At 40.8% G+C, this 24,434-nt stretch overlaps 1 protein-coding gene across 9 annotated transcripts in view; it reads left to right on the top strand.

Moving 5' to 3' along the window:
* Positions 1-24,434, top strand: part of PTPRM (protein tyrosine phosphatase receptor type M) — a 635,772-nt gene that overhangs the window by 347,041 nt on the left and 264,297 nt on the right. For all 9 annotated transcript variants that reach the window (XM_020878055.2, XM_020878053.2, XM_020878052.2 and 6 more), the window contains exons 8-9: positions 13,171-13,479; positions 20,378-20,487. In XM_020878055.2, coding sequence (XP_020733714.2) covers positions 13,171-13,479; positions 20,378-20,487 — 419 coding nt within the window. The remainder of the gene's footprint in view (positions 1-13,170; positions 13,480-20,377; positions 20,488-24,434) is intronic.

Raw genomic sequence — 24,434 nt, 5'->3', positions numbered from 1 at the left:
CCCAGGAATCGAACCCAGGTCTCCTGCATTGGAGATTGGTGGAAATGGTGGGTTCTTTACCATCCAAGCCACCAGGGAAGTCCTTTGCTCTCATGCAAAGTTATATTTGTCCATGGATGACTCCTTTGGTCCAGAGCCAGCTACTCCGGCTCCCTGTCTACCAGTGGGTACAATAAGTGCAAGGTTACATTGGGATGAGAATATGTGTGCTGCTCTTAAAATTAAGTGGCAGGTCAACCAAGCTGACTTGGAGTTGAAGGGATAAGATACAGTTCAAGGTCATTGGTAGAAGTAAGATTCAAAGGAAAACAATCATAGGCTTTCTGAGAATAGAGATATGGTGGAGGGTTTTTTTGGGGGGATGAGGGGGTGTTGGTAGTGTTGTATAGGGAAACAGGAAAAGAATAAGATTCAGCCAAAAAGTAAAAGTGAATTCCTTTTCGTGCATTACCTTTTAATCTCAAGTCTTTGAGTTTTCGCATCTGTGCTGTCTTCTGTGTTGCTGCCAGATGTTGAGAACAGTCATCGCATAATTGCCTGGTGAGAGAGCTATTTCTGTGCATTCTGGGCCTGAACGCACCGAGCAGTTCTGAGTGAATTCCACCAGTTGATCTGGAGGACACTGTTCATCTATCCGTCTCTGCATGTGAGAGTTAATTTGCCAACTCTGATTGCATTCTACACGCCTTGACTCGGGTTGATCACACATATTGGAATGTATCCTAAGAATAAAATGAACTCGGCTGTTTAGCCATGTAGCATTAATTGATGACATCTCTTGAGCATGGATTTATGCGGCCATGCAGTCTTGTCTCGGGTTCAGTAAAGCCTTGTGTGAGACTCTCGATTTAGCTCACATTGTTGGGCTAATGACTGCAAATTAGTGCAGTTTGTCAGCAGCAATAGGCTGCCACGAGAGCAGGAGTGTCCCGGTACGTCTTCTTCAGACTGATATATGAAATCGCACATCCCATTTATTTCTGTGCAACATTATAAACAACATCTGTGTCTCTGCTTCCCTGGCAAGGATGGAGCTGCTCAAATCTGAGATTTATACCATGGTTTATCATCGTCCCAGGTGATTTTCATGGCAACCTTCAAAGCTTAAACCAAGAGCTTAAAGTATTTATTGCTCAGGTGTGATCATCGATTGACTTAAATAATGTCTTGGAAATCAGTTTACTCTCTCAGCTGCTTGGTGCTGTAGGAACCCACGTTTGGCTCTTGGTGGTGTTTGGAATTTAATTAGAGACATCATGAGGCATGACCTTGGGTTAGTCTTCATTGAAATGCTTTTCGTGAGACCGAATTTGAAATGGCCAAGCACGTTTGTCATTTTTAGTACCGGGTGATTATATTTTCTGGTGGCTTAGATGGTAAAGAACCCGCCTGCCAATGCACAAGGTGCAGGTTAGATCCCTGAATCAGGAAGATCCCTGGAGAAGGAAATGGCAACCCTCTCCAGTGTTCTTGCCTGGTGAATTCCACGGACAGAGGAGCCTGGAGAGATAGAGTCCATGGGGTCACAAAGAGTCAGACACGACTGAGCGACTGACACTTTCGCTCTTTGATGTTCTTTTCTGCCTTACACAGTAAGCTGAAGTTCTGCGTTGTGTTTGTGCAGCGTTTAAACTCAGCCCACCCCTCCTTTATGAAGACCACCCCCCCATCATGCTCTGACTGAGTCCAGTTGCGGTGGCTTGGGGTGGAGAGCGGTTGGCAGACTGGTAACGTCTTGTTGACTTAGATGTGAACCATGGCACCTGGGGTACACTGGGGCAAACTGTCACTGACATGAGGATGAGGTGAAAAGTATATGTCTGTAGGCTTTTATCTTTCCTTTATAGCTCGACACATGCTTCCTTCACGACAAGGGAAGAAAATCACAAGGACCCGAGCTTGTCTCTCTTTGGAACTCTCTAGAATTAGCTTGTCATGAAATGTAAAACTAATGTGCAGTTGTAAAAACCATTGCCAGCTCTTTCCTCAGTGCTGCCTGATGGCTAAGTAGATTTGGAAATGAAAGGGGTTATTATAAAGTGATTACTGAATAGCTAGGTATGTCATTTTAAACAAGCAGCTAAAATCTCTCTGTTAGACGTTCAGGCTGTAGTCTTGTTTTGTATCATTCATATTTAAGACATGATTTTGATTGTGGAGGAGTAATCAAGCACTAGGGGTAATTTAAGAAAAAAAATACATATACGGGGTGATATTTTCTTTCATTCCTTATTAAAATACATTAGAATTTAAATGAGGCATTCTCTAAAAATGTGTGACTATTAAGTAGGTACCAAATACGAAAAAACGCACTCCAGTCGGCTCTAGTTTAGAGGTGAAAATTCTTCACCTGAGGAAAAACTTTTCTTTTAAAATTCAAGCAAAGCCTATTGTAAAATAATGTGTTGAAAGTGGCACATATCAAAGAATGAATGGTTTAAAAATTATAACTCTTAATATCTTATTACTGTCAGTTTCATAGGGGAGAGGAGATACCGTGAAGAATCTTAAAAAGAAAACATAAAATCAAAATAAAAAGAGGTCCAGCTAATATAGGCTTTCTTTTGCCTTATCCCCCTCTTCTTTCTAAATACTTTTCCTGGGAATCACCATCTGTGTTAGTGACTTGAATGGTTACGTAACCTCTAAATCCTTCCCCACTCCACCCCCGCCCCAACTGTGAGCTTCGGGCTTATCCTAAGGGCCGGTAGGCTGTCTGCTCATGGATGGCTCAGCAGCAAACAGTCAGGTCCATCACACCCCCAGCTGTCCCCCACTCTGGCCCCTGTCTTGGCAGGACTGTCTTACTATCCCTGGTCCCACCCTCCCCCTGACCGTCTAATGACGACATTCCGTGGTGTGTGGCTGCAGGATGTTTACCGAGCTGCCGTTCTCCTAGTACAGGCTGGCTTGGCCATGGGCAGCAGGTCCTCTGGGGAGAACCCAGCCTCGAACCTCCAGGCTTTCCCCATCCCAGTCCATCCTCTGCCGCCGACAGGCTGGCCCCCAGGTCTGCCCCACAGGCTCAGCAGGCTTCCTCTCCTCATAGAATTCAACTTCAGAAAGGATGAGAAAGCTGAGATATGTGGTATCATATTAAGAACTTATTAGAAGTTTTATCTGTGGCTCCTCATGAAAATGTCTAATTAATTTTCAGTATGTCAGAATCCTGAGTATTTTTAACACTAAATGGCAAATGGGTGATCTACTTTATTAAGATTCTCCAATATGTTCTGTAGTTTTTAAGCCCCTCTGAAGAAATATGCAAATATTCAAGGAAGCCTAGTTGTTTGTAATTTTTTAAGACAAGTTTCTGTGGCAAGTTAACTGAATTCAAAAGGAAATAAATATGTATCAGTGAACTGTGATTTCTTTTCAAAGTTGAGTGAGGAATGAGCTGTAATAATAATTTTTTTTTAAAAAAAACCTTATTTGTGACATTTTCCTTGTTCTTTTATTAAAGAACAGTTCTTTTCTTAAAGATGGAAAATATGGCTGAGCAAATGCCCTGGTGGTCCAGTGGTTAGGACTCTGCTTTCACTGCCAGGGGAAAGACAGGGCTCAGTTCCCTGGTGGAGGAACTATTAATAAATAGGAGACTCTGAACAGGTAAAAAGTGTTTTAAATAAGATTTCTCTACTAAGTATCAACTAGAGAGAATGGTTCTTATGGGTGAATCTAAAATGGTATTCGATTGGCTTTTTTTCAACACTCATCACATTCTTCCATAACCAGAAGTGACTGGCTTGGGTGCGCTTTTGCTCTGGATCCAAACTTCTAACATCCTTTTTGTGGTCATCACAGCTTTATGAGGGTTAGAGAAGGTCAATACACATTCTCAGCCAATTTTTGACAGTTCTGAAAAACTCTGTGAAAATCACTTGCCTCCTCCTTTAATAGAATCTGAAATAAATACCAAGAAAGTCTTTTACTGGAAGCTCATTTTTATTTCACACAACAGTTTCTTGTAAAGTTCATCTATAGGATGAATTACAGCTCGTTCATTGCAGGGCACCGGAACAACTGAAGATTCCGATTTGACTGTATAGCAGCAGTGTTCTTCCCGCAGGCATGAACTTTACACTTCGGAAATGTCACCAGAGAGCTAAGGCAGAAATGGACCATTCCAATCGTTGGGGGAGCCATGTTTATAAAGCAGGAAGTAAGACAGAGACACGCAGATCACAGCACAGAACTTAGAAAGGCCGTTCATAGAAAACTGGTAAATACCACAGAAAAGATGTTTTCTGAATTGACTTATTAAAACAAAGGAACTGAGCTAGATGCTTGGTGTTTATTATACTGTGTTAGCATCCTTTTAACTAATGCATTGATTAGTGAACATAAGATCCTTCTAGGATAAAGCATGTGTGTTAGACATGGGATCAGTAGTCAGTGAACTTGATTGTTACAGAAGACAGGAAAACATATAGAAACGTAATCAACCTGTGAACATGAGGATTTTTACAATGTGGGTGTCTAGAAGCCTCAGAGTTCTTAACTAAGAAAAAATAGTCATGAAAGACACTGATTTTGAATTAAGATAGAAAGGGATTGAAGACTACTTTTTTGCCGATAAAAAAAGGGTGACTAATACTGTATATGTATGGATCTGTGAGACCAAAGATATTGATTTTGGAGGGAGAATGGTATTTGGGGGTGCAACAGACAGACTCACCTGACTGGTGTGGAAAGCAAGAATGGTTATGACCTGTTTGACAGGAGTGACTTACTCATGGAATCATTTTTGTTTGGTTCCTATGATAAGAGGACATCAATTAGAAGTCCTTAGATTGATTCAGACATACCATCAAAAAGGAAAGTCATGAGGGACAGACAGGATTAGAGAGGAATAGCTAAAACTGGTACCTTCATGAAAACTCAATTCAAGTACTGTATGTGGATATATGGCTGTTGAAGTTAGCATTTGTGGTTAAAGGGTAAGTGAATAAGTGGTGTTTGTTTGCTGAAAAAAATCCACATATCTCTGTCAACATGCACACAGCGTATCCACTTCTGCACACCTGCTTTATCTTACGTTTTGAAACCATCCATTAAATTCTTTCAGAACTCTCAGTGCATGCAGCATGGCTATATCTTTTTGGTCACGGAACTTGCATGTTTTTGAACAGCACACAAATATACCCACATAGACACACACACACACACCTACGCACACTGTTTCCAGCAGGACCACAGTGTACGTTTGTGCAGAATGTGCATGGTGTAAGCATGCGGGGCCCATTCATTGCATAAACCCCATAGATTTATATGATTCCTATGCAGTTTTCCAGCAGATGACAATAAGTGCTTTAAGGAAGGCATGCTTTTCTGTTGTACACAAACATAGGTCAGAACATATACAACATGTGTACATTATATACACAAACATGTTGTACCAAATGGGTCAGCTGTGGCCTTGGACGGTTACCTTGCTCACGCTCTTCCCTCCTCACATGGCCATCCTGAGCTCTGCTTTAGGCCTCTCTGTGAGAACACAGGAATGAAACAGGGTGAGGTTCAGAGGTGGGGTCGAGGACGGGGGAAGCAACACCTCCTCCCTGAGTGGCCGAGCCGGGCCTGAGACTCAGCCCGTAGGATCCAGGGGTCTGGTGTCTGGGCCAAAAGCATCACTGGTGAGATGCCTGTTATACATGTTGAGTACATGGCTCCATAAAGCTCTTGGGGTCAGAAGCCCCCAGCCATGGGTGAATATCCAGAACATCTTCAGTGAGATGTTATCCTGCTTCCCTTAGGTCTGGCTGTCAGAAACCACAGTCTTTCTCTCCTAAGAACCAAGGGTAGACTGTCCTGCAGGAAGAGAATTTCAAAAAGCTGACAGAGTTTCTGGGATATTCATGCCTTCCTGTGATAACCTTCTTTTAAGTTATCATGTTGTTGTTTTTCAGTCGCTAAGTTATGTCTGACTCTTTATGACGCCATGGACTGCAGCACGCCAGGTTTCCCTGTCCTTCACTATCTGTATTTGACATAAACAAAAGAATGTTTGTCATCTACATAAATTGTGCTACACAGCAACATTAACTGACTCCTTGGCTGAAAAATAGAGCCTCCTTAGAACCTCTGCATCTAACTGTTTGCTTCTCATTTTATTCCCCTGCCTCTAGGACTGAGGTCACCAGTATTATGAGTTTCCATGGAAATTTGTCCTGTTTTTCTCTTCTTTCTTCATTTAAGTGGTTTTAACATATATGTACGCTTTAATTCCCTTTTGCCGAATTTTCAGTTTTATAAAATTATATCATAGTTCTCTACTACGACTTGAGTTTTTCACTCAATTCTGTATTTCCACAATTCATTATTGTTTCATTCATAATCACTAGAGAATACTTTGCCATTGTATGATTATCTGTCTGTTTTCTGCTCAGTATATATTTAGGTTGTTTCTGCGTTTTGTCCTCTTATTCTTTTGTCAACAATGCCGCTAAGAACATTTCTGTACACATCTCCTGGAACCCCCAGGGAAGACTTTCTCCAGGAGTGCATATCTCCTAGGGCTCCCAGGGAAGAATTTCTCTAGGTGTGTGTATCTCCTGGCGCCCCCAGGGAAAAAATTCTCCAGCAGGGTGCTTCTCACTCTTCTGCTACAGTATGAAATGTATTTTACATTGTGGACTCAGTCAAACACACACCTGTAAATTCACAAGAGCGTGTGTATGTAGCCTAAAACAAAAACTGCACAGTCCTCACCTTCTAACTTAAAATGCATTCGAATGTTTTAGTTTGTATGTGTGTGCACTCAGTTGTATCCAACTCTTTGTGATCCCATGGACTGTAGTCCGCTGGGCTCCTCTGTCCCTGAGACTCTCCAGGCAAGAATACTGGCATGGGATGCCATTTCTTCCTCCAGGGGATCTTCCTGACCCAGGGGTCAAACCCACGTCTCTTAGGTCTCCTGCATTGGCAGGCAGGTTCCTTACCACTAGTATTCCTCACTAGTCTAAGACCCGAGGGCCCAACCTGCATTCTGAAAAACACTCCTCTATGTCAGAGTTTCTCAGACTTTAACGTGCAAATGAAGATTCGGCTTCTGGCGGTCAGAAGTGGGGCCTGAGCGTCTGCATTTCTGAATGAGCTGCCAGGGGTTACCAGTGCTCACTCTTCACCCCTTGTAATAGGGAACGTGTGGGCTCAACCTGTCTGCTCCTCGGTAGGGAATGCATGAGTAAACTACAGTTAATTTCCTTAATGGAATTTGATCTGCATATATGATACATGTATACATTTGGTATAGATCAGTTAGAATGATCTATATGATCCATCTGTAGATCTAAGCCAGATCTATGAATTTTAACATGGCTGATGTGGAACCCATCAATCTGCAGAGAATGGTAGCATTTGTGTAAAATTTTCGGCATCCTGGACACTTGTAATAAAAGTACAAAACCATGTCTGAGAGTGATGTATAATAACCTTGAGGTAGCCTCCAGGACCCTGGAAAGGATTTATATCAGCACTATTTTATTTCTTTAATCAAAAGTGCTCTGAGGCAAAACACCAATGTTAATATTTGATACTAGTAGGTACACAGGCGATTGTTTTATGTTGTACTTTTCAATGTGTTTTTTTTAAAAAAAAAAACATATTACTTGAAATTTTAAAAACCTTAAATTAACACCAGAAAAGAACACTTTGTATTTAAAAGAAGAACATCTTTCAACCACCGTTGGACTCCTAGCCTTATTTCTGAAAAGTTAATCAATTCAGGCAGAATAAATTATGACAAACATTACTGTCAGTGAATCTGTTATCAATGCCAACACTTCTTTATTGTGGAAGATTGTCAACAGTGAATCATTTATTCCATCTTTTTTTCCAGCTCCCGCTCAACTAACTCTTAAGAATATTAAATCTTAAAATTCTTTTTAAAAAAATTTTCTAAAAGTCTCGGTGACTCTAGGCTGAAACGAGACGCCAAAAGTGACTAACCAAAGGCCAAAGTTGTATCCTTTTACTGTAGGCTTTGTAATGTACAAACCAAAAACTAAACAGAGCATGTGCACACCTTGCTGTCTTAGGGTCACCTGAGAGGCTGGTAGCTGCCCCTCCAGGCTGAGAGGGTCTGCATTCACACCTTGGTCTGTGTCCTCATCGTTTCTTATGTAAGATCACCTGTACATTTCCTGTAAATCATGAATAGAAATTCCTGCTTTCATCTGCGATCAAATTAGATTAATCAATAGGATTGATACGTGGAGAGTCCAGTTCCCAGCAAGGTTACTTACCTTTAGGATTTAGGCTGAGTACAAACCAGCACTTGTAATACAGAAAAGATATGGTAAAGAATGCATCCATCCTAAACCAAGAAATACGGGAGGAATTTGCTTCTATGTGAGGCCTGGCATGGCTGCCCTTTCCTTCATTATTCAATAAGACTGTTTTCTCAGTTCTTAATGTAGTACTATTTTTGTTGTTGTTGTTGTTTAATTGCTAAGTCTTACCCAACTCTTTGTGACCCCGTGGACTGTAGCCTGCCAGGCTCCTCTGTCCAAGAGATTTCCTAGGCAAGAATATTGGAGTGAGTTGCCAGTTCCTTCTCCAGGGGCTCTTCCCGACGCAGGGATCAAACCTGGGTCTCTTGAATTGCAGGCAGATTCTTTACGGTCTGTGTCTTTGCTTCTTAGGGATATTAAATAACTGGGAAGGCCAACATAACATCAGTTAAACAAGCCTTTGCTCTGATTTAACTGTATAGCAAAGTAAATAAAGCTGTTACTTTATTACTTTGTCACCTTCTTTTGTGTGACTGGCAAGGCAGAAGTTTAGTAGCTGAATACGCCAGAAGGGACCCACCCTGCCATTCTGGGTGTCATTCCTTTTATTGCAATAGACTCTGGAAAGTCCATGAAGAGGCAGAAAAGAGAAACCTGTTAGCAGGAGCCTCGGTTTGTAATCTGTGTTTTTGATTATCAATGACAGGATTCTAAAATTACACTCAGATGTATCTCACAGGTTCTGAAATTGAGTTTCTGAAAAAGCAGTGTAGTTGTAATGAAAGGTAAAGGGCAGGGTTCCAGAGAAACGAGCTGTGAATTGAACCTGCAATGGAAATTGATCCTATCACTCAGTTTCTGCCCTTACCCCTGGAAGAACAGGACTGGCTGGGTGAGGAGGCGGGGTCCCTGATTAAATAGGATTGCCAGAGTTCTGGAGGCCAGAGCCAGCTCCCTGGTCCCTCAGGTCAGGGCTGTAAGTGTCAGGTGTCTCTGCTTGACGCCCGACTCGAAGTGGCAGAAAGAGAACAGGGGAAGATGCTGCCAGTGGTGCCGGCAGGGACACCGGTGAGAACTCCCAGACTGGGCCCCCTGGCCTCGTGACCGCTGCCGGCAATGCCTCCCGGTGCCCATTCCGCTGAGGGCCAAGGGCATGTTAAGAGAAGTTACTGGCCTTGGAAACCACACACGTCTTCCAAAACATCTTTAGGATCATGAGAAAAGATAGACATATATTCCCCAACTAGTGACTATGACTTACTACCCTGTCATCTGGCTTCCCTGGTGGATCCGATGGTAAAGAATCTGCCTGCAGTGGAGGAGACCTGGGTTCAATCCCTGGGTCAGGAAGATCCCCTGCAGAAGGGAATGGCTACCCACTCCAGTATTCTTGCCTAGGAAATCCCACGGACCGAGGAGCCTGGCAGACTATAGTCCATAGGGTCTCAAACAGTTGGACACCACTTAGTGACTCAGCATGCACACAAAATGTGGTTCAGCAAATTGAAGACACTCCCTGAATTTCATAGCGAGTGAGTAACTGAACTCAGAATAGTACCACCACCTCCAGTGGCATTCGTCGTTTTAGAAGAGTGTCTTTTTGTCACCTCCAGGACAGCTTCTATTCGGGGAGCAAATTTATTTATTTGCTTTTGGCTGTGCCGGGTCTTCATTGCTGTGTGCGGGCTTTCTCTAGTTGTGGAGAGCAGGGGCTACTCTCTAGCTGTGGTGTGAGGGCTTCTCATTGCAGTGGTTTTTCTCTTGTTGTGGAGCACAGGTTCTAGGCACACAGGCTTCAGTAGTTGCAGCGCACAGGCTCAGTAGTTGAGACACAGGGGCTAATTAGTTGTAGTTTGCTGGACCTAAGCATACAGGCTTCAATATTTATGGTTCGTGGGCTCAGTAGTTGGGGTGCATGGGCTTAGTTGCTCTGAGGCGTGTGGAATCTTCCCGGACCAGGGATTGAACCCACGTTGCCTGCATTGGCAGGTGAATTCTTATCCACTGCTCCACCAGGGAAGTCTAAAATTAAAATATTTAAGAGAAGAAATATTCTGTTTGGAAAATCCTCTGCAAGATGGTCTTGTTTACACCGATCAGGAACAAGATGCAAACCAGTCTGCACAACCCTGCTTCCATCTAAGACTCAGGACTCACACAGCCTCCATCTCTGGTCTCTTAATACCATTCGTGACAATCAGAACTCTGGGGACTTGGTCATAGAGAAGGTTGTTTGTGCTAGGCTTAGCTGTTTGACTTGGCGAGTTTACAGGAAGTCATCACTTTACCATGATGGGATTCTAAGAGGTAATAACAGACGGAAAGGGAGCGTGCATTTCAGGACAGCTTGACCCGTAGACAGAGCCTTCGTTGTTTTATCCTGGGGCTTAATTCATAAGTGTATGTTCTTGGCTAAGGAATATTAAAATGATGCAGGCTTACTTCTGCAGGAGAAAGTAGTTCTTCTAGTGAAATTAAGTTAGAATTGCACTGCTTGTTGAAATTAATATTTGAAGCATTTAGTCATTTAGTAAGTAAAATTGATGAAAACCTTGGAAAAGTGCTTTAGAACAGTCCTCGTGGAGACTTGTGACTAATAGGGAAAGGAGTGAATAGATGCATATTAATCTGTTTATAGAAGGGATCTGGAGTGTATTAAAAGTTTTTGTAAGCATTCAACTAATGAAGCATTATATAAAATTAGACATTGCCTTTAGATGGTAAAAAGTCACTAGACTGGAAAACACCTTCAGTGTTATCACTAGGTAACTAATTTGTGATATTTTCCCTAATACTAGTAATTTAAATATGAAAAAAAAATGATTCCGTAAAAAAGAACATTCCATGAGCATCTTCCATTCAGGATTCTCCAGGGAAATTTTTCTTCACTTGTCCTCGGTTCCCAGAGTTATTACAGGACAGAGTAGCATGAATGGTCATGATTAACCTTGTGTTAGGGTTTGAACAGATAACTGGCAAATAAACCCTGTCTCACAAATGCAAACCCAGAACATTATTTCACATGAATTGTTTCATTTGTTGAAGACCACAAGAAAAGGGGTTTACCTAAGTTCTCTCTAGGCCCTAAATAATGGAGAAAATAAGGAATTGACGCACAGTGAAAAGCAAGATATGAACATCAGTGATAGTCCAGACAGGTTTCCGGTGGCTGAAAAGTATAGGTGTGGCTGTCTGGAAAACCAAGGCTGGGGAATGTGGCCTGGGACCCAGCTTCCATGGAACTAAAGGGAGAAGGGGGAAGGGTTCTTCCCAGCACTTTTGTCCCAAGGTTACATTCACAGGACTTTATTCTAGTTTACATCCCTTAGGTGTCTTAACGTGCTGTTTGTCTTTTTTTTTTTTTTAATCTTACTCTCTTTATTTTGGTGGAAACCCTATAGTAGAGTGGCAACAGCATATGTTTCATTGTCAAACATACAAATGCAGAGCCACAGTCAATCCTTCACCTTGGGCAACTTGTTGAACCCATCATGGTCACAATGTTTTCATTTCTATCTTGGAAAAAACTGGATTGTTTGAAGGAATGGAGATTACATACAAAACAACCCATACATGGGAAGTGAACACACAGTACATGGTAGTTGTTATTTCTCAAGTTTTCTTGGGTATTTCCCCTTTCCAATTATACATCTCTTTATAGATCATACATGGTAACTACCTTAAGGAAAACAAAAATCAAAATATATGGATCAATTGAATGTATGGCTATACTAACGTAAATAGATTAGGTGCTCCCCAAACCCACAAAAGGTCAATTTCTTAGAAAGATGCAAGGTACATCATAAGGGCTCAGTATATAATTAGTATTATTGTATTTTCATCATCATTTCCATAAACAAGTTTAAGCTTTCTCATAAATAACAAGGTGCTACTGTATAGCACAGGGTACTATATTCAATATCCTGTGAGAAAACATAATGGAAGAGCATATAAAAATAGAATATATATGTATAACTAAATCACTTTTCTATACAGCAGAAATTAACACAACATTGTAAATCAACTGTACTTCATTAAAAAATAAATATGCATGAAAACGCTTCTCTGTGTATATTCTTTCTCTTAAGCCAATCAGAATGCTTGTATTCCTGCAAATCATTTAGATTTCTAAGCTCCAAACTCTGTCCCTGGAGCCTGGGCTGAGGAACAACACTGAGACCTGATCAGGGTAGGAAAGAATTACTTCAGTATTGACTGTGTGGAATTCTCTGTAAATCAAAACCTGAAAAGGCTAGAGTTCTGCTCAGAAGTTTATACTCTTTAATCATTGTATTTCATGCTGAATTTGCAAGCTTTTACTTTTATGTTTTCTAATGCCATAATTATGAATTAATTTAAAAAGATAAAAAGTATATGCATCAGTTAGCATGAAGATTAGTTTTGTGTATCAGAACCCCAGAGGAAAGAGCCTTAAATAAAAGCACTGTATTTCCCTCTAATGAAAATTTTGAGAGTAGACCATTCAGGGCTCGTATGATAGCCAGTGATTACCAGGAACCCCATTTCTTTGTTGTCATTGCTTTGAATTCTTCATGTTTAAGTGCATCATGCTCCATCATGGCTCCATGAATGCAAGCTGTCCTAAGTCTAGCTAACAGGACAGAAGGAGGAACAAAGATGGGGAGCCCCTTCCTCTCAAGGAGACCCCCCAGAAACCATTCCTGACATCTCACCTTGTATGCCATCCACCAAAATTTGGGTTCAAGGATCAGCCTTCACTGCTTAAGAGGCTGGAAACTGTAGTCTTTATTCTGGGTGGCGTTATGCCCAGCTAAGTTGTAAAGAGTTTATTCATATGGAAGAAGAGAAAACAAGATATTGGAGACCAATATAATTATCTGTGGCACCTAGGCTTCACCAGAACTTTTATTATCCTTTTCTCTTATGTTTTCTTTTTCCTTCTTTTCCTCCTTAGATCCCATGCGTGGCCCAAGGAAACTAGAAGTCGTGGAAGTCAAATCTCGGCAGATCACCATCCGCTGGGAGCCCTTTGGGTATAACGTGACCCGTTGCCATAGCTACAACCTCACGGTCCACTACTGTTACAAAGTTGGAGGGCAGGAACAGGTGCGAGAGGAAGTGAGCTGGGACACAGAAAACTCACACCCCCAACACACCATCACCAACCTCTCGCCCTACACCAACGTCAGTGTGAAGCTCATCCTCATGAATCCAGAGGGGCGGAAGGAGAGCCAGGAGCTCGTAGTACAGACGGATGAAGATCGTGAGTACTTTGAAGTGATGTGTTTATGTGAAACATGCAGTCTTTCAAAAATGCAGCTTGTGTTTCTTTCTAACTGAGACCTTTACAATGAAAATGGAAGAAAATTGCTTACCATGTTGAATAACACGTGTGTCTGTGCTGCATCTGCTGAAACACTGATTAAAAAGGTGAAGACAATAAAGATACAGAAGCTTGTTTTAATTTTTATGTCACATAATTAGTTATCTACATACGATAATCCTACATGACTCTGAATAGTTCTTCAAATTTTGTCATCATGTTGGACTGTGGTGTTATTTGGGTATTAGATTATCTATAGGAAGGACTTATTCATATGGCATTCTGAAACATTTTCCATAATTCAGATTAAAATTCAGCCCCAGATAGAGGCTGCCTTTGCTCTTTAGCACAGTGCTAAGAAATTACCACATGAGGTCGGTGGTCAAGTAATAGTCATTCTTTTCCATAGGAACAATGTTATAATTGAATATTACCTCGATAACCAAGACTTCAATAAATAGACTTCTATTAATATGTGTCAGAGTACTTCTGGAGTACTTAGTAGTAGATCATTAGTATTCTAGAAGCCTTATTAATATGAACAGTGATATTACTGTCTATTTTATCTTTCTGCCGTGAGGGCTTTTTCAAACTATATTTTAAATTGAAGTCTAGTTAATTTGCAATGCTAGCTTCAGGTGTACTGCAGAGTTTTATAGATATATATATATATATATAAAGTTTATATATATAAAGTTTTATATATAAGTATAAGTTATATATATATTTATTTATATTTATATTTATATATAAATAAATATATAAAAGTTTATGTATATCATATATTTATATATGATATATATTAAACTCGTCAGTACACCTGAGGCTAACAATACGTATATACATGTATATATACAACTGAATATATATTAATATAGGTATATATTCTTGTTAAGATTCTTTCCCATCATAGGTTATTGCAATATATGAAGAATAGTTCCCTGTGCTCTATAGCAGGTCCCAGTTGTTTATCTATTTTATATACAGTAGTGTGTGTATGTTCATCTCTATCTCCTACTTTATCTCTTCCTGCTCCCTCCTTCCCCTTTGGTAACATAAGTTTGGTTTCTGTCTCTGCGTCTGCTTCTGTTTTGTCGGTAAGTTCATTTGTATCATTTTTTTTTTAATTCCACATGTAAATGATATCATGTGATGTTTGTCTGACTTACTTCCCTTAATATGTTGGTAGATTGTTCTTTTCTCTCAACTTCCACTGCCTACATCCAGATCTCATTATTTTATTCTGAAACTTCTGTAGTAGTTTCTGACCTTTCTTTGTGGTCCCAACTTCTCCCATTCCCGGGCCCCCTACCCACTCACTAAGTTCAGTTCAGTTCAGTTGCTCAGTCATATCTGACTCTTTGAGACCCCATAAACCACAGCACGCCAAGCCTCCCTGTCCATCACCAACCGCCAGAGCTTACCCAGACTCATGTCCATCAAGTTGGTGATACCATCCAGCCATCTCATCCTCTGTCGTCCCCTTCTCCTCCTGCCCCCAGTCCCTCCCAGCATCACGGTCTTTTCCAATGAGTCAGCTCTTCGCATCAAGTGGCCAAAGTATTGGAGTTTCAGCTTCAGCGTCAGTCCTTCCAATGAACACGCAGGACTGATTTCCTTTAGGATGGACTGGTTGGATCTCCTTGCAATCCAAGGAACTCTCAAGAGTCTTCTCCAACACTACAGTTCGAAAGCATCAGTTCTTCAGTGCTCAGCTTTCTTCACAGTCCAACTCTCACATCCATACATGACTACTGGAAAAACTATAGCTTTGACTAGATGGACCTTTGTTGGCAAAATAATGTCTCTGCTTTTTAATATGCTATCTAGGTTGTTCATAACTTTTCTTCCAAGGAGTAAGCGTCTTTTAATTTCATGTCTGCAGTCACCACCTGCAGTGATTTTTGGAGCCCAAGAAAATAAAGTCAGCCACTGTTTCCACTGTTTCCCTATCTGTTTGTCATGAAGTGATGGAATGAATGCCATGTTCTTAGTTTTCTGAATATTGAGTTTTAAGCCAAGTTTTTCACTCTCCTCTTTCACTTTCATCAAGAGGCTCTTTAATTCTTCTTCACTTTCTGCCATAAGGGTGGTGTCATCTGCATATCTGAGGTTATTGATATTTCTCCCAGCAATCTTGATTCCAGCTTGTGCTTCCTCCAGCCCAGCGTTTCTCATGATGTACTCTGCATGTAAATTAAATAAGCAGGGTGACAATATACAGCCTTGAGATACTCCTTTTCCTATCTGGAACCAGTCTGTTGTTCGATGTCCAGTCCTAACTGTTGCTTCCTGACCTGCATATAAGTTTCTCAAAAGGCAGGTCAGGTGGTCTGGTATTCCCATCTCTTTCAGAATTTTCCACAGTTTATTGTGATCCACACAGTCGAAGGCTTTGGCATAGTCAATAAGGCAGAAATAGATGTTTCTCTGGAACTCTCTTGCTTTTTCGATGATCCAGTGGATGTTGGCAATTTGATCTCTGGTTCCTCTGCCTTTTCTAAAACCAGCTTGAACATCTGGCAGTTCACAGTTCACGTGATTGATTATGTTCTTTGCAGCCAAAGATGGAGAAGCTCTCTACAGTCAGCTAAAACAAGACTGGGAACTGACTGTGGCTCAGATCATGAACTCCTTATTGCCAAATTCAGACTTAAATTGAAGAAAGTAGGGAAACCACTAGACCCACTCACTAAACTTATATGTAAAATACCTTTTTATCACCTCACTGTCTCCACAAGAGCCATTAGTGACTCTCCTTGCCCAAATCTGGATTGTCAAGGTCCTTGGTGCTCCTGTTTCAGACTGGAGAACTGGGAGCCTCTTCTCCCACACAGGGCATCGTGCAGAGAAGTCCTCTGGCCTTGGGTCCTATGTGCACACCCCTCACATCCTGAGCGCCCCCCACAGTCTGCTCTCCTCTGCACATCCCTCCCACCTAGCCTCCTCTATTCCACCTCCTCCACTACCTTCCAGAGTTCTCCTCAATTTCAGGGCCTTCACGAAGCTGTCTCCAACCCTCCCCACCCTTATTCTCCACATCCTCTGACCTTATTGCACTTCACAAGATCTTTAAATATCTGAGCCTTAATTTCCTTGTCTGAGAAGTAAGACTCATACAGTTCTCTAGCATTTTAGGGTTAGAAGGCATTTTCATCCAGGGCTGTTTGTGGTTGAAGAGAAGAGTCTTTAATAGGTGAGTGTTCTTATTGTTGTTGTACTAGATCAAAGCAACTTCTCTTGACCCTTACTTACTCTCTCATTATATTACACATAATTTTTCCCTCTTAACTGTAAACTACTTGAGAGAAGAAGCCATCTATTTTTTTTCTATAGCAATATGGATGATATTGAGTAGGCAATAAGTACTCAAAATACTTTGTTAGTCATTAAATAGAAGAGTAAAGTTTGCTAATAATCTTTTCAGTTCATTTCAGTTCAGTCACTCAGTCGTGTCGGACTCTTTGTGACCCCATGAATCGCAGCACACCAGGCCTCCCTGTCCATCACCAACTCCTGGAGATTACTCAAACTCATGCCCATCAAGTCGGTGATACCATCCAGCCATCTCATCCTCTGTCGTCCCCTTCTCCTCCTGCCCCCAGTCCCTCCCAGCATCACGGTCTTTTCCAATGAGTCAACTCTTTGCATGAGGTGGCCAAAGTATTGGAGTTTCAGCTTCAGCATCAGTCCTTCCAATGAACACCCAGGACTGCTTTCCTTTAGGATGGACTGGTTGGATCTCCTTGCAGTCCAAGGGACTCTCAAGAGTCTTCTCCAACACCACAGCTCAAAAGCATCAATTTTTCGGTGCTCAGCTTTCTTCACAGTCCAACTCTCACATCCATACATGACCACTGGAAAAGCCATAGCCTTGACCAGACGGACCTTTGTTGGCAAAGTAATGTCTCTGCTTTTTAATATGCTATCTAGGTTGGTCATAACTTTCCTTCCAAGGAATAAGCGTCTTTTAATTTCATGGCTTCAGTCACCATCCGCAGTGATTTTGGAGCCCCAAAAAATAAAGTCTGACACTGTTTTCACTGTTTCCCCATCTATTTCCCATGAGGTGATGGGACCAGATGCCATGATCTTAGTTTTCTGAATGTTAAGCTTTAAGCCAACTTTTTCACTCTCCTCTTTCACTTTCATCAAGAGGCTTTTCAGTTCCTCTTCACTCTCTGCCATAAGGGTGGTGTCATCTGCGTATCTGAGGTTATTGATATTTCTCCCAGCAATCTTGATTCCAGCTTGTGCTTCCTCCAGCCCAACGTTTCTCATGATGTACTCTGCATATAAATTAAATAAACAGGGTGACAATATACAGCCTTGAGGTACTCCTTTTCCTATCTGGAACTAGTCTGTTGTTCCATGTCCAGTTCTAACTGTTGCTTCCTGACCTGCATAATTCAGGCTTAAATCAGCAGTAGTTTTCCATCATGAGGGTAGAATGTCAAATTCAGTCTTTTATAGAGATGAGAGATGTTATGCTGAGGCATGAACCCATTGAAACTTTGAGGTTTCAAATTGACATGAACTGAGAATCCTGTTAAGTGCTGTTGAAACTTAAGGTTAGAATAAGTTACTTACCTGTTTGTGTGTTTAAAGGAGCTTGCTGGTCCCTGGAGTTGGGCATGCATTACTTCCAAATAAAAACCTATTGTTTTCATAGTATACCAGCATCCAGTTAATTAGAAAAACTTTGATTTCAACTTGTATTTCTTAACAAGAACAAAAGAAAAAAGACTTCAAAAAAGGCAGAAAAGGACAGAAAGAGAAAAATGGATAATACTGAGCTTTAAGAAAAAAAAATTGAAGTGTCACTATCTGCCACTAAAGGCTACAATTAATTGTACATCGTGAGTTTTATTATAGTATAATAATTTTGTTAAAATATCATTTATGAGAAAATATATGGGAAAGATGTATCTTTTATTGCTGTTATGAGTGTCACTAGACAGGGCTCAATTCCACAAACTTAGATATATTATGGTTCTATACTCCAAATCATGAATTTCTACAACTTCTAAAAACCAGTGCCAGACCTAAGTTCCCATGAAGTGCTATCTTCCTAATTTAACTAATCTTTCTGGTACTTTATTTTAATTACTTGATCTGTTCTTGACCTAAAAGCAATTATATGAATCCCATTTAGGTTTTCCTGTTGTTAACATTTTCATGATTACAAGGCCTCCAGTACATTTTATTAAGTTTATTATCCTTTTAAGATACCCTCTGTTCAACATCATTTTGACAATCTCTTTTTAAAATTTTACTCCCATTTATACTAATTGAATTAAACCAAAGATTTGTTTTTTTCTAAGTTTTTTCCCTCCTTGCACCTGTACCTAGATTAATGAAAGCCAAGGTGTTAGTTGCTCAGTCATGTCCAACTCTTTGTGACCCCATGGACTGTAGCCAGCCAGGCTCCTCTGTCTGTGGGATTCTCAAGGTAAGACTAGAGTGTGTAACTATTCTGTTCTCCAGGGAAACTTCCCAACCCAGGCATTGAACTCAGGGCTGCTGCATTGCGGGTGGATTCTTTACTGTCTGAGCCTCCAGAGAAGCCCCACATAGATTACTACACATTTTGAAGTCAGAAGATTATCATAAAGCAGTAGAACCACACACATCATAATCATCTTGATACTTTTAGGAACCTGATGACGTCAAAATAGACACTGTCAAGGTCAAGGAGAAGAGAATGAGTTGAGCTTTCTCTGGTTTGGCCCATCATAGTCCAGCTTCTGACTGTGATGAGCATTTTAGTCTCAGAGCCCAAAATCCAAATTTTCTTGAAACTCACAAGTATCATCACTCCTTAAATATCTTGTTTCTTTGCTTCACTGTAGTTTCACATCAATTCCTTCAATCTGGAACAACTGTAACTATTTTCATATATATATATACATATTTAGAGTTTTGGAATTAGGGATCAACTTATTCCAACTTCCTCATTTTAGAAATGAGGCATCTGAGAACTAAGAAGGGTCAGTGCATTGCCCAGATTTCACTGTTTAATCCCTGGAAAGTCTTAAATCAGAACCCATCTGATCAGTGATATTTTTTCTGCTACACCCCACTTAGTTCTATTTAGAGTAGCTGTCAATATCCTCCCTCTACCTATAGGTAGTCCATCAACTAAACAAATATGTACGACCTTTGTGTCCTCTTGAAATGCTGGTCAGTCTTTCCAGTTGGCATAATCTCAGCAACTCTTAAGGGCTCCTCATACCCTCCATCAGCTAACAAAACATTTCTCTAGCCCCATCTTTTAAACGTTATTGAGATATGTTTATCAAATCATGAACTGACTTGGGTTGTTTCTACTCTCTGGTTATTATGAATAGTGCTTCTCCTCATATTTGTGTACAAGCCTTCAAGTGACCAGCCTTTTCAGTTCTCTTGGATATAGACCTAGGAGTAAAGTTGCTGAGTCATATGGTAATTTATCTATGTTTAACCATCCTCCAAAGTGGCTGCACCAGTTTACAGTCTCATAAGTTAATGTGTAGGAATTCACATCACTCTACATCCTTCTTTATTTCTGAACAATAAAAGTTTATTTACCAAATAAAAAAAGTTTGTTTACAAGACTTGAATTGTCTGATTCAAACTTTTTAGAGAAAAACTAGATGAAATTCTTTTCTTTATAAAGACAATATAGCCAAAATGGTTTTAAATTCCAGGTTTTTGCAAGAAAGTGGAATATATCTATTAAAATCTTTTGACTCAATAGAGAGTTAAAAACCTATCAAAAAAAAAACATATCAAGTCTAGAAAAACTTTTCTTTTTTTTTAGTTTACTGAAATACATATCGATTTCCCCCACTTGTAGTTCCAGGTGCTGTTCTTACTGAATCCATCCAAGGAAGTACCTTTGAAGAGAAGATATTTCTTCAATGGCGAGAACCAATTCAAACCTACGGGGTTATCACTCTATATGAGGTAAGATATACCCTTGTTAGTAATTTAATTTTTTAGTATAACTTGTATGATTGCTCACCTATCTAGTATTTAAAAATACATAGTAGCATCATGCCTTTTAAGAAGTTGAATGTTTTCACTAATTATAATGGCTACTGAATAGAAGCAAAAAGAATTAAAGATTTTTCAAATTATGTATAATTTCAGGATGTATACTCAAAATGATTTAGATGTGTCCAGATTACCTGTTATTGTATGCAAAGCCACAACATGACATAGTTTAAAAATCACCTTTTTTTTTGCTTTTTCTTGCCACTTTATTTTTTTAATTGAAGGATAATTGCTTTACAGAATTTTGTAGTTTTCTGTCAAACATCAACAGGTATATAATATATACATAATATATACATAATGTGTATGTATAATCATTCATAGCTACACCCATGTCTACTCCTCCCAAACCTCCCTCCCTATCCCACCCTTCTAGATTGTCACAGGGTCCCTGTTTGAGTTCCCTGAGCCATACAGCAAATTCCCATTGAGTATCCAGTTTACATATGGTAATGTAAGTTTCCATGTTAGTCTCTCCATACCTCTCACCCTCTTCCTCCTCTCCTCCCTAAAAATCACCTTTATTAAAAACAATGTGTTCTCTAGCACATGTTAGTTTGGGCTTCCCAAGTGATGCTAGTTGTGAAGAACCTCCTGCCAATGCAGGAGATTTAAGAGACGCAGGTTTGATCACTGGGTCAGGAAGATTCCCCTAAAGGAGGAAATGGCAGCCCACTCCAGTATTCTTGCCTGGAGAAATCCCGTGGGCAGAGGAGCCTGGTGGGCTACAGTCAATAGGGTTGCAAAGAGTAAGACACGACTACAGCGACTTAGTAGGCATGTGCAGTATATACATTATTTAGGAGACAACCGTGGCATCCTGTCCTCGCCAGCTCTAAACTCCTTTACTCCTGAATTATAGGAGAACCCTAATGATCCAATTAGCAGAGTTGCTAGATATTGTCTTGGGTTAGCAACAGAATAATGTCTCTTGGTTTCTTAGCATTAGCAGAACACCTTTAGACTTCTGTAACATAGTTTTGTCTATTGATAGAGAGCAAAGCAGAACCTGATGACTTGTTCAGGGGAAAGAAATAACAGCCCTAGCGGGGTAGCAGTCATCATCACATCTGTATGAGCGTGATTGCACTCTGCCTATTGTCATAGAAACAAGCAGGTGCATTTTTTTCAAGCTAGCACTTATGTGAATGCAAATTCAACAAAATTATATGTTGTTAGGTTTCTAAAATTTGCAGCCTTTCTTCCCACGGGACCTTTACCTGAATACCTTTCAGAGCTACTGACAAAGCTGGGAAAGATTCGCTGTCAGACAGTCATCACTGGTGACCTGTCTCCCTGACCCACCTAGCCTCACAGCTATGCTTCCTTGTACCTTTGGAAAATTGGCATTGAAATACAAAAAAAGAAAAAAATTGTTGTTCATTGAAAGCTAAATAAAGTAAGAGGAAAGGAAAAAAGTTGATTTTCGTGTGGAATGATTGACGCTTTCCTCGGCTGCTTCATCGTAAAAGAATCAAGTGTTATGAAAATTCATGCCTTTGCTTTTGTAGAGTTGTTTTTTACAATCAAGTCAAACAGGTTCTTTTTTAACTCTGTGATCAGAATCTTTTAGTTAATACTTTTGGCCCCGTGACCATTTTTTAGTTCTGCCTTCTAGATTCTTACCTTAGGATAACAGAATATTTTACTAAAAAATATACAATCTTTGAAATCAATGTTAAATCCCAAGAAATCAGTCTACTTGTCCTGAAAGCCACATGTTGATATCTAGGCAGACAGAAAATAAAGACAAGATCCTTTTTTTCTGATCCCATGGAGCATAATCTTTGTATAAGAAGTAGCATTTATGTGAAAACAATAGAAATCATAATTCAGAAGCAGAACCCATTAATCTCTCTGACTTCAGCAGCCAAGATGTCCCAGTTGACACTGATCTAAATGCTGCTACAAATGGGCTGTGTGAATGTGTCATAAAGTGAAGTGAAAGTTGCTCAGTCATGTCCAGCTCTTTGCAACCCCATGGACTATACAGTCCATGGAATTCTCTAGGCCAGAATACTGGAATGGGTAGCCTTTCCCTTCTTCAGGGGATCTTCCCAACCCAGGGATAGAACCCAGGTCTCCTGCATTGCAGGTGGATTCTTTACAAGCTGAGCCACAAGGGAAGCCCACTGTGTCATAAATCAGGTCTTAAAACTCAGATATAGGTAAGAAGAGGGCTTCCCAAGTGGCCCAGTTGGAAAAGAATCCACTTGCAATTCAGAAGACACGAGAGATGCAGGTTGATCCCTGGATCAGGAAGATCCCTTGGAGGAGAGCATGGCTATCCACTCCAGTATTATTACCTGGGAAATTCCATGGACAGAGGAGCCTGGCAGGCTATAGGCCATGGGTTGCAAAGAGTCAGACATGACTGGGTGACTAAGCCCAGTACAGCATCGAAATGCAAACACCACAGATCGAGCCTGGTTAAGGAAGTTTATCAGTTAGTAAGAGCTTCCCTGATAGCTCAGTTGGTAAAGAATCCACGTGCAATGCAGCACACAATTTCATGCAATTTCAGACACAACTGAAAGACTCACTTTCACTTGTCCCCAATGCACAGGGATACATGTCCCAGTATTTCCATTGTCCCCACTAACTTTAAATGGCTCTTGATTGCTTAGTGAGTAAACTCCTGGCTGTTGGTCGTGAGAGTAATACATCAATAAGCATTAGAAAAAAAGAAATCACTCAGTATGTATAAGGTGTTGGAAGAGGACAGACTATCGAAGATCCCCTCCCTCCTCTAGTAGAAGTAAGCAGTCTTGTCAGCAACTAAGTATAGAAAAGAATGAAATGAGGACCACATGTTGCCTCCATGCAGCAGTGCATGCAGGATTGTCAGGCAGTCTGGACTCGTCAGCTGAAAATGTGAGTGTTGAAAATCCCTCAAAACCCCCGCCTGGAGAGCTGGGCTCAGTGAGTCAGTGTCCCCTCAAAGGAAGAAAGTCAAAGTGTTAGTTGCTCAGTCATGTCCGATTCTGTGACCCCATGGACTGTAGCCTCTGTTCATGGGATTCTCCAGGCAAGAATACTGAAATGGGTTGCTATTTCCTTCTCCCTGGGATCTTCCCAATCCAGGGATTGAACTCGTGACTCCGCAATGCAGGCAGATTCTTTACTCTCTGAGCCACTGGGGAAACCCAATGAGACAGATCAAAGGGTGGAGAGAAGGAGAATTGAGGGGCCTGTTTGGCCTCAGTGTTCCAGACCTCCTGTGGTGCCATCCTGGCCGATATTCATTACTGCTTCTGCCATGATTTCCAACTGGAATGGAAGGAGCTGAGTGTATGGAATTTTCTTTTCCCCATAAACCTTCTGATCCATCACACCTGCTTCTGCTGATACCTTCTTTCCTCCCAACACCTTCCCCTCGTTCTCCTTCTAAGGCACTTCTGCTAATCTTTCCTGCATTTCAGTCAAATTTTGAACTTTTCTCTGAAGTATCCTAGGTTCTTGTGTCCCCTGGAATCAGATTGAATTGTTGCTTCCTCTGATTGCTTGCGCATGCATTGAAGGACCTAGTTAAGGCTGGCTGGCATTGAAGCCATGGTCGGAGATGGTGTGTTATCCATTTTGGTTCTCTAGGATTTGAGACTTAGTCATGAGAGGGGAAGATGATGCTGGAGAGCCTCAGGCACCAACCTGCCAATCAGAAATCACCCAATGTGTGCTCATTCCATCTCACCTAATCTGATCCCACTTGTGTGGTCTGCATGTCACTTTGTTTTCAGCATGGGTTTTGTATGAAGTCCTTGAGTTCACCATGGAACATCAGGGTTCTTTCTTAATGGAAGTGTTGTTAGAATCGACTTGGCCCTCAGCCAGAGAAATGGCTAAGTGTGAGCTGAGCC

The sequence above is a fragment of the Odocoileus virginianus genome, chromosome 22 (assembly GCF_023699985.2).
Source record: "Odocoileus virginianus isolate 20LAN1187 ecotype Illinois chromosome 22, Ovbor_1.2, whole genome shotgun sequence".
Taxonomy (NCBI): Eukaryota; Metazoa; Chordata; class Mammalia; order Artiodactyla; family Cervidae; genus Odocoileus; species Odocoileus virginianus.
This window is presented reverse-complemented; position numbering and strand designations above follow the sequence as displayed.